Here is an 11365-nt window from a genome sequence, read left to right on the forward strand (position 1 = left end):
ATTATATGTTAAATTACATGCGGCCGCCGGCCATAACATTGTGTGTCTACCTTCCTTTCCTACTATTGTTTGAAACTTGACTCGGAGGTGGTATTAAAGTATCAACATGTACTCCATCTATGAGACCAATATAATCCTAAAAATAATAAGGTAAACGAAAATTATCAACCAAAACATTATAATTACCAAATAAGCTAGAAGAAGAATAAATAAAGTTTACCATAAAATGAGGCATGCATCTAGTATTTTTCTTAATTTCTTGTGAAGTGGCACTAAACTTGGAATCCATCGATGCCATAATATATATTGTCATTTGACATAATACTATCCAATATAGCATCAAAATATCTACTAACAACGTCACTAGAATATTGAAATCTCTCTTATGTCCCAACATATTATATTTTAGTTGCATTCATTCTCATTGAACCTCTCAATCCATAATTAGTTTGAACCATTTCAAGCAAATTAATCTCAGCAGTCAGTACTAGCAAACTAATGATTTTTTTTTTTGTTTTTTAGTACAATAATATATTTTACACTAAGGGGAAGGGGGAGTTTGGTTAAGCCACATAATGGGCAACCTAATTTGATATCGAATTTGCCATCTACGAAATTTGAACCTAAGACCGCTCACTTACAAGTGAAGAGGAATACCACTAGATCGTAGAACTGAGTGGGAACAAACTAATAACTTTCAACACACAAAAATAGTGTATGGGAAATTATCCCATTAAACTTGAGTTGTGCAAAGCACCTACTTGGAATATTTTGAACCAGAGTATGGGGGGTGGTCATTCTTGAAATGATTTTGAACCAAAGTGGTTGTTTAACACTTTGACATCTGATGTAAACATTTCGATTCGTATTTAATATTAATCCAACTTTTGGCAAAAAAAAAGAAGAAAAGAATAAGTAATCCAACATATGGAAATACAATTATCCTTTCTTTTATTTATCATTTATCCCAAACTTTCCCGAAATACAATTAACAAAAAGAAAAAAGAAAAAAAAGAAAGAAAATAGAAGCGTTCATTAATAGCGAAAACAGATGGACAAATTTAAGGCATATTCCTTTATTAACGTATAACTCGGAGTCGGGTATTAATCCCTGTAACCTAATTAAGAACAAACTTTACCACTGTTGACAGTAAAGTAAATTCACAAAATTATCTCATTGGCCAATGGTAAAAAATATGTAACAAACACTGAGGAGAGTGAGAGACTACATGGTAAAAAATTATGTAACAAACAGGGGGCGGTTAACTTTTGGTGGGCTCGGCAACACTGTAATATCGTCAGGACCAGCAATTGGCATTTTTTTTCTTCTAATTAATTGTAATTTTTTTATTAAAAATGTAAAAGGGAAAAATAATAAAATTAACCACCCTAAAACGAGGAGATTCTTCAATTATCGACTTGAAAATTAAAGGCTTATTTTAGGTATACTTCTTGAAACTTTATTTTATTCTTGCTTTGTTTATTATAAACTAAAAATCATTACTTTACTTATTAAAATTCAAAATTCGCTTCGTTTTAATTTGTGGACTTGCTTTTCTCACTGAAATTTATAGATGTCCTCCTAAAACATACATGAAACCTAATATCCAATAAGATTATATCACATGTGCAACAAATTGAATTATAAATCTCCATTATTCGTTACTATTTAACAATAAGAAAATATTAAGTTAAAAAAGAATTGAAGAAATGTAAAAAAAAAAAAGAAAAAAAAGAAAAACAAAATACTCACATAAGAAATTAACAGATCTAAGTCAATGTCGAGCAAATTTTGAGTTTATAGAGACGACTTTCAAGTTTCATGGGCAAAATAAAATCAAAATTGAGTTCCAAAAGGCAAAGTGAAGCAAATTTTGAGTTTTATAGAGTAAAATGATAACTTTTAAATTATAGGGAACAAAGTAAGATTAAAAATTGAGTTACAAGGAGTTAGCTAAAAATAAGCTAATGTTAAATTATTATTTTATCTTTTAAATTAAATTATTGTCTTTTAACATTTTAGTTAAAAATAATAACCTGTTCTATAAGTTCAAAATTTTAATATCGCCATCATTATTCCCCTGCCCTTGGGTTTTGGTGGCGTGCCCGTTCTCCGACCCCAAGCTTCCCCCCTCTCTGTCCTCGCTCTGTCTCTCTCTCTCTTTCTCCTCCTGTCACACACTCTGAGGCAACCACCACCAAATCAGACACACTCCCTCCCTCCCCCTCTCTCTCTCTCTCTCTCTCTCTCATCCGTAGCTCAAAAAATCCAATATGCCTCCGCCCCATCAGCCTCACTCGCACTCTCACCGCCGTTCGATCGACCCCAAAATCTGGAGGGCCTGCGCCGGAAACTCCGTCGAAATCCCCTCCCTCCACTCTAGGGTTTACTACTTCCCTCAGGGCCACCTTGAGCAATCCTCCACCTCCTCCTCCTCCTCCGCCGCCCTCCTATCCCCTCTCCTCCTCTCCAAGCCTCTCATTCTCTGCCGGATCTCCGCCCTCCACTTCCTCGCCGTCCCCACCACTGACGAGGTCTTCGCCAAGCTACTTCTCGTCCCTATTCCCCAGGAGTTCCCCAACCGCGAGCAGCCGAACGGCGAGGAGTTCGACGCCGACGATGGCGGGGACTCGGAACGACAGGACGACAAAGTCGTTTCGTTCGCGAAGATACTGACGCCTTCGGATGCTAACAATGGGGGTGGATTCTCTGTTCCAAGGTTCTGTGCTGACTCTATATTCCCTCCGCTTAACTACCAGGCCGACCCGCCGGTCCAGATGCTTTCCGTCACCGACCTCCACGGCGTTGTTTGGGAATTCCGGCACATATACAGGGGGACTCCGAGACGGCACTTGCTTACCACCGGCTGGAGCAAGTTCGTCAACCACAAGATGCTCGTCGCCGGCGACTCTGTCGTTTTCATGAGAAACGGGAGAGGCGAGATGTTCATCGGCGTCCGCCGCGCCGTTAGGTCCACTGCCAGCTCCGACTGCGCTAGGTTGAGCTCTCAGATAGGAGGCGGAGTGACGTACTCGACGAGGCTGAATACAGAGGATCAGGACTGTTCTGGAGGGAAGGTAATGTCAGCGGAGGCGGTGACCGAAGTGGCGGAGATGGCGGCGGAGGGGAGGCCGTTTGAGGTGGTGTATTATCCAATAGCGGGTTGGTCGGACTTTGTGGTGAAGGCTGAGGTGGTGGAGAAGGCCTTGAAGGTGTTTTGGACAGCTGGGATGAGAGTGAAGTTGGCCATGGAGACGGAGGACTCGTCCCGGATGACTTGGTTTCAGGGCACTTTGTCAACGGCATCGGTACCGGAAAATGGGCCTTGGCAGGGCTCACCCTGGCGCATGCTTCAGGTATTGGTTCTTGAGGTTTTAGTCTTACTTGAGTTTAGTTTATTTCAGCTGTTATTATCTTCTAATTGATGCAAAATTAAGAAACTCATATGTTTTACTGGAGCCAATTCGTTTCCGAAAAACGCATAAACCCTGGAATTTTCGTAAAAGAGGGACCTGAGTGACTCGCCCTAATCAAAAAGCGGGAGAGGGGCGAAGAAACTCGATCGGCTACTAGGGACGAGCAAGGGCCAGGCCCCTCTTTGAATTAGGGAGCCGGGAACATATTGTGGTAGTTTATATTTGTCGAAATGCATCAGGAAGCAGATATGTACATAATTTTGAAGAACCATTCAATATTTGATTTGGTTTTGACCTGATCGGATGGCCTTTACGCTAAGCAGACAGTTTTTGTTTTGTTTTAGTTTATCCCCGAAGATGCAACCATGGCAACATTCTAACATGGCTATGTTTGGCTGATATTTCTGTTGAATTATGGTCCTGTTCAATTACTGGCATTTATTGATGAGAATTTTTGCTTCTTTTAAATGGTGTATAACAGGATAGGCCAATTTATGTTTGCGTTTTAGTTTTTGGAGTAGAAGTTGACAAGAAAGAGCAGTTGATAGTTCTGTAGAGGCGGACGTGTAATTAATTAATTTGTATTGTATGACACCGACTTGCCGGTAGAGTTATTTTGTTTTTGGTTCAAATATTTGATATCAATTAAGTAAAATAAGCTTTTGGTTGCTGCCAAACTTACTGTAAGAAAAGAAATACAACGTCAGAGTAATCTGATTCGAGTTGTGGGATTTTCTTTCGAAAAGTTTGCCTGGTTTGAATCCCCTACTTAGCCAGGGTTGTACCTGCCTATGGCTAGTTATCATAAGTTGTGTGTTCTTTTCTTGTCCTTTTAAGTTTGCGGTTTAGCAAAGCACAATTTCACTGTGTCACACCAAAATTGAGCAACCTGTTAGATCAGGCACAGAGGGACAGGGAGAGAGGGGTGTTATTATTAATATTAGTTTTTTATGCGGAAATACATGCACAAATATTGTAATTTTCTACAATTGGTTACATTCTGAATTATTGTTCTTTTCTCTCTATTATTGACTGATGCTAAATTACATAGATCTTGCTAAGCAATTCAAGTAATTAATTAGCTTTACATTATAGGTTACATGGGATGAACCTGAAGTTCTGCAGAATGCTAAGAGGGTGAGCCCGTGGGAAGTCGAATTTGTTGGACCAACACCTACAATTCATACTACCTTTTCCCCCACAAAGAGATTCAGAGCTCCTCTGAGTCATGGGCTGTTGACCAATGCAGAGGGAGAATTCTTTTTTCCTATGATGGGAGCAGCTAATTCAGCAATGGTGCCTTTTAGCGCATCCTTGTTGAACTATAACAATTTTCCTGCGGGCATGCAGGGAGCCAGGCAAGATACATTCTGTGTATCTAATCTATCCCACTTGTTAAGTGAAAACACTCCTCAGATGTGCACTTTCAATTCCATTGGCAAAAATGAGGGGCAAAAGTTGAAGAGGGTGTGTACTGAGTTGAACATTGGTAGTTCACAATCTGATGAATTGTCACCAGATAGCCAGAGTAGCATGCAATCCTTTGGCATGGAACTTGATGGAAACCGGTTGCAGACAAAGGTTGGCAGAAGTTCGTTTCAGCTGTTTGGTAAGATCATTTATATGAACCAGCCTGTTGAAGGTGGTTTTGATGATGTTGGTTGCACCGAGGACAGTGGCAACAAAGGGTACAATGAAACTGAAGAAGGGCACAGCCAACTGGATCTTTCTTTTACCAAACTGATTGATGTTCAATGTCAGAAAGCATCAGCTGTTGAAGCTTGTACTTTGTGAACTGCTGGTGGCTGCTGTGCCATAAGTTTCTGTACAGGTAATCTCTTCTCACGGAATTCAATTGAGTTGTCAAGTATACAACATGTACCTTACGATCAATTTTGGATCGGACATGCTTCAGTTGTACGGTTGAGGGTTTTGCATCTTCATTCCTTTGTTAGACTTGCACAAATCCTGTTTTGCCACTCCCTTCCTCATGTACCTGAGATATTCTGTATGTAGCTTTAAAGCTATTTACATCATTACGCCATGCCGAACAATGTTCTTTCCATAGTTCAATTGCATTTCCTTGAGTTTAGGACAATGACATCGTTTTCATCAATTTCATCAAGCCATTTTATTAATTCAGAGATTTGCTGGTTTGTTAAATTTTCTTGAATCCAGTATACAGGATTGGAATTATAGTAAAATGTTTTGTTTTGAACTGCCTACATCTCTCTTTGCAACTGGAGGTACAATGTAGGATCTTTCCTGGCCTTGTCTTTTGTCCTATATATAGCTAGTAAAGATATATATTTCTTGTAATTTAAAGGATGAATCACATACAGGAAAAAAAAAGAGGGAGTGCTGTTTCGGTCTTGGGTTATCACAGGGAAGTATTATGTGCATCATGTGTATCCTTTGGCATTTGAATCTTCAGCCGCATTGAACTGTCAGTTATGCTTCTCTGAATAAACAAAATATTATCCGACTGAACTGATTTGAGCATCTTGTTTTTGGTTCGTGCAACCTGAATTTCTTTACCGGTGAGCTTTGCCTAATACTCGGCGTTCTGAATCTATTTGCAGGCGCTCAAGGCCGGCGGGAAGCTGACTACTAGTCTTGAGTGTTGCAGTAGTGAAGTGTGTATTGTTGGGGTTTGTTTAGTTTGTTGTGTTGGGCGGTTGAACGATCAGTGGACTTGGTTTCCTATGCTCCATCCAGACCAAGTTATTCGATGATGTTAATGCTAGAACGTGACATTATTATTGCTTCAGGAATTGGTGGTGCTCTTTGTTTCTTTGATGGCTTAATTTGATTTTTATTATTATTACTAGCGTAAATTTGAGATGTTGAAATGACGTGGGTGATGCCTTCTTAAAAAAAAAAAAAAAACATCAGAATTTGTGTCTTGTAATTACTAAATTGCTCATAGGCTTTATTTCTGGCCAGTTTTATTTAGAGGGTTAGGAGGATAATTTCATTGAGTTTTGGTCGACAACTAGTTTAACTTATGTAATTCTTATGGTTTCTCATTGAATCCTATTCCGGATTCTGTGTTAAGAAGCTGCGACGAAAAGTTTATGGCATGAATACACCGTCATTATAGCATTCAGTGTCATGAAAGTTGGTCTTCTTAAATGTTGCCATGAATTCCTGATTTTTTGAATGAAATTTATGTCGTCTCTTATGAAAAAAAAAAAAGAAAAAAAAAAGACGCGTTACAACTTACAATTGGGTGTCTAAGGATCTTTTTCGGATGTTGATAGAATCATCTAGAAAGGTCATGGGTTATTGAGCCCAAAAGACAAAGAGTGATGGGTCCTCAAGCCCATATATCGTCCAGTTCTCTGCAAACCAAAAGAAACCAAAATTACAATTTCAGCCCTGCCATTTACCACACCATTGTCCTCGTTGTCTGGAGCCTGAACCAGGAGCGGCAGCAGCCGAAACAACAAGAAACATCGGCGCGGCGGCTTAAAGGCCTCGAACGAAAGGCGGCCGCATCTCCACTTCACCGACCGTCTGTCTTAATTTTAATTTTGGTTAGTTTTTAATGGCGAATTCGTTGTTTCTCCCAAATCACACTTTGATAGCTCCGCCTCCTCGTCGCCTCTCCGCCTCCGTCTCCTCGAAACCCAACAAACCCCAACCCCGTCTTCTTCCTTGTCCTCCTCCTCCTCTAGGGTTTATCAACTTCTCTCTCACCTCCAACTCATCCTCCTCCATTATTAATCCCAGCAGCAGAAGGCGAGCCGCCTCTTCCTTCAAGTCTCGTCTCGCTCCTCAGGACTCGGTTCCCCCAGTAAGTACGCCCTCTTCATCCTCTCATTTCTAAATTGTTTTCCGTTACTTGAGATTAATGGTCATGGGTGCAGAGGATTTTCGTTCAAGTTTAAGTGAGTGTTTAGTTTGCTGCCATTTTGTTTCTCAGCATTATTGCATCGTCGTTGCTGGATGTTTTGGTCAAAATTGAAGCAGCGATTCTAGTTACTTTGTTTCCAGTCAAACTAAACAATCAAGCATTTCGCTTTCGTAGATTCTGATACACTCATTTTAATGCGCTTTACGCTCAGGCCGAATGCTGAATGCCGAATCCCTACTCTGAGATTCATGTTTCGATTTGTCTTGCTTTGATCCTTTCTGTATATGGTTATCTTCTTTGTTTTTTGTTTATAATTTGTATTTTCGCTTATTTTTCTTCATATTTTTATGTCTAGACGAATTCCAGAAAGGAAAGTAGTAAGAGCAATGCAGGACCTTCCGGAAGCGGAGGAGATGAAGAGCAGTTGCCCTCTTTGAAAACCCTCCTTAAAGTTTACAAGGAAGCGATTTTTAACGGGGATGGAAAAACTGTATCCGAAGTTGAGGCTATTATACAAGTGATAGAAAATGAGAAGAAAGAGTTAGTCGAGAAAGTATCTTCTGCATCAGCGGAGATAACGTCTGGGAAGGAGAAATTGATCCGCTTGCAAGCAGATTTTGATAATTGTAGAAAAAGATTTGACAAGGAGAGGCTGACCGTAAGGACGGACGCCCAAGGGGAAGTGATTGAGAGTCTTTTGCCCATGGTTGACAATTTTGAGAGAGCCAGGCAATACCTTAAACCCGAGACTGAAAAGGAAAAAAAGATTGATGCAAGTTACCAAGGTATATACAAGCAATTTGTTGAGATTATGAGGAGCTTGGATGTGGCCGTCGTTCCAACCGTGGGAAAGCCTTTCGATCCTTCGGTAAGTGAAGGCTTTTAAGATTTACTTCCTTCAACTTATGCTCCAAAAATTAAATTATGCCTTTTTTGGTGAACTTAAATTCTTGTGCCTGTTTGCTTATTGGCTTTTCATGCTTATTTTTTTCTGCTCAACCAAATAAAGTGATCTTAGAATGCAACTTTGACAATGTGTGCCTTTTGAAGGATTTAATATGATATATTTTCTTGGGTGCAAATGATGAAAAATAGTTACTCCGTGTTTGGAAGGGTTTTTGAGGTAGGATGCCGATAAGGGAATGATACGGAAAGGAAAGGATGAAATTGTTTCCCCCTTTGCAAATTTTGTAATATTCTTTATGGTTATTAGACCCTTGCATTTCCTCTACCCTATCCCTTCTACCAATTGAAGGAGAAGTTATCTTGCATTCTACTTTTTCCTACCCTCTTCCTTCCAAACATAGTGTCCGTAGATTGTTGTTTGTTTTACTGAGGTGTGAGACATTCTAGGAATAGAATTACAGTGTATATGGGTTAGTATAAATCAGGGACCTATGCATTCGAATCTTGTTACTCGGAAAAGATTGGGATAACCTTAATATGCACTAAGTCCCCAGTACATGCTCAAGGCATTTTGCGGTTTCCAGTCTGCGTACCTCCACTATTGCCCAAGGGCTTATCTACAATCAAACTTCTAGGACCTTCAGTGAAAATTGGTCGTTTGTGTGTCTCTGCCAAGCAGCATTTTGAATTCTTTTAAAGCTATTTGTTATTGACGTTAAGGTGTTGAGTTTTCATTAAGATGTCGAAGATAGAAGAAATTCCTGGATACCAGTCAAGGGGTGTGTAGAGTGATTAATTTCCCACTTCGCATACCATTCTTATGTGTTTTGCTTCTTATTGATTGAGGGTTAGATGGGTCGAAATTTTCTTTGGTATGTATAGTAGATATTTTTCTGGCTCTTGAACCTCGGCGATGACTGATGAAATTTTTTTCCTTCCTGCCACTAGTTGATCTGCACCTTGATACACGTTCCCATGCCTTATAAGTTTTCAACTTTCTATTACAGTTGCATGAAGCTATTGCACGCGAAGAGTCTCAAGAGTTAAAGGAAGGGATTATAATCCAAGAAATCCGCCGTGGGTTTTTACTCGGAGGTCGGCTTCTGAGACCAGCTACGGTTAAAGTCTCATCAGGGCCCGGCAGTAGGAAATCCCCAGTGGCCACTGAGAAAACAACTGCGGGAGTGGAGAAATGATAAGCTCTCTCACGGTAGCTGAACTCGAAGATAAGATACATCTGCTTTCATCAGCCAATCCGGCATTTCCGAGGTATATAAGCTAAAATTAAATTGTCACATTCGCATTGCGTATGTGTTACATAATTTTCTTGAGGGGATATATAAATTCGTTAAACTTCGTTATTTGTTGGAAGAGATCCCAAATGCGAATCGCCCGTCATGAATCTAATAAAAAGGTCCCAATGCTGAATGGTTTTACACTGAAGAGGCCATTTGGAATTGTTTGGTAGAAAGAAGGCTCATTAACATAACAAACGCCCAAGTTTTCTCATAAAACCTGTCCTAACCTTTTTAATTTCAATATTACAAGTACCCACTGAAAACAAATTTAAGTACTGGTTAGGGTTGCAAGTTGGATTTGCAATTCCGATTCCGATATGACATGGGAACATCCGAATTAAATACGGATTTCGGAACAAGTGTTTAATGTTTTGTTAGTGAAAAACACTTGAAAGTACACAAGGAAAAAAATTTGCCTCACATATCAAACTGTTAATGTTGGATGCACTGATATCTAAATCCATGAGTTGCGAGTTCAATACCTAAATGTTGAAATTTGCTCGTTTAGCATCTATTAGCATTATAAGTTAATATTTATCTTCACTTGCAAGTGAAATATCTCATATTCGGCTTACATGATTTGCGAGTTCAATACCTTAAATATTGGGATTGGATTATTGTGTGCTTAGCTCAAATCTCCCATTTAAACGAAATATGATCAAATAAAAAACAATGTCTTTGAATATGAGGTCGAGTTTGGGGTTCTTATTTGTGTGGAGTCGTAAGTTTTCAACTCAACGACTATAGTCCATGAGATTCGAATTGGGAATCTCCTTTAACAAAACAGAGTATAAATGCCACGATACAAATCCGTCATTGATAAAAACAAAAACTCAACGATTATCGTTCATGATATCTAAATTCAAAATCTCCTTCAATAAATGGAGTCCAAATGTCACGAGACTAATGTGTGACTAATAATACCTGAAGGCCTCCTTTGGTAGACAGGATTGAATGCAGAAATAAAAAAATAAAAAAACTAATGTCCAACCTGGAAGTAGACCATGAACTCATTAAGAAAACTCATTCATTCCAATCTCCATAAAATAGTATAACTAGAAGAAGTTTTTGTCATGTCTAATCCCCTTGTATTCTTCTACAACAACAACAACAATAAAGACTTATCCCACTAAGTAGGGCCAGCTATATGAATCTTAGAACGTCACTGCGCTCGATCTTGTGCCAAGTCTTCTGTCAGGTCCAAGTAGTCCAAGTCTTTTCTTACGGTCTCTTTCTAAGTCTTCATAGATCTTCCTTTACCCCTTTGGCACGTCTGTAGGTCTCCCTTCTATTCTTCTAAATATGAAAATCATTCTATATACCTTGAATTTAAAAAAGGGAAAATTAACCAAAACACCTTGAAATGTTTCATTTTAATCATCAGGACAACAAAATTTTGATAATGCCCAAATTGGGCATGAGAAAGAAGACAATGAAGAAAAATATTTCAGAAAGATCACATGCATGCTCAAAACAAAAGCAAAAAAAGGCTCCAACAGATAGCCATGTAGCAAGCTCACATGCATTTATCAAGACAAAACAAAAAAGACAAGCAAGCTCACATGCAAAGCAAAAGGAAGACAAATAAGTCAGATCACGTTTCAGAAACAGTGATGACAATTTCAGCAATAGTAGAAGATGACAAGTACCAAGGAGATGTCCATACCATACATGTGTAAAGATTTTAATTTTTTTAGAGTATTCTCACTCAGTCTATATAAGAGGAGTTCCATTCATTGTAAAAACAGACCTCAACATCTCAACACCTGAACACCCTACTCTCACCGTATACTCACACCATCTTCATCCATAGCCTTCATAGCATCATTGTAAACACTTTCTTGTAAACAATTATCTTTGTAAACATTCCATACATCAATAAAAG

At 39.1% G+C, this 11365-nt stretch overlaps 2 protein-coding genes across 2 annotated transcripts; both read left to right on the forward strand.

The window, feature by feature from the left end:
• Positions 1-2076: 2076 nt before the first annotated feature.
• LOC126632291 (auxin response factor 17-like) lies at positions 2077-6254 on the forward strand. Its single transcript, XM_050302645.1, has 3 exons — positions 2077-3357; positions 4513-5248; positions 6000-6254. Exons 1-2 carry the CDS (start codon positions 2275-2277, stop codon positions 5209-5211), a joined length of 1782 nt encoding a protein of 593 aa, XP_050158602.1. The 5' UTR covers positions 2077-2274; the 3' UTR covers positions 5212-5248; positions 6000-6254.
• A 493-nt stretch (positions 6255-6747) lies between these two features.
• Positions 6748-9625, forward strand: LOC126632293 (uncharacterized). The gene is made up of 3 exons (XM_050302646.1): positions 6748-7216; positions 7632-8144; positions 9190-9625. Exons 1-3 carry the CDS (start codon positions 6968-6970, stop codon positions 9376-9378), a joined length of 951 nt encoding a protein of 316 aa, XP_050158603.1. The 5' UTR covers positions 6748-6967; the 3' UTR covers positions 9379-9625.
• Positions 9626-11365: the final 1740 nt, after the last annotated feature.

The sequence above is a fragment of the Malus sylvestris genome, chromosome 8, assembly GCF_916048215.2.
Source record: "Malus sylvestris chromosome 8, drMalSylv7.2, whole genome shotgun sequence".
In the NCBI taxonomy this organism is placed as follows: Eukaryota; Viridiplantae; Streptophyta; class Magnoliopsida; order Rosales; family Rosaceae; genus Malus; species Malus sylvestris.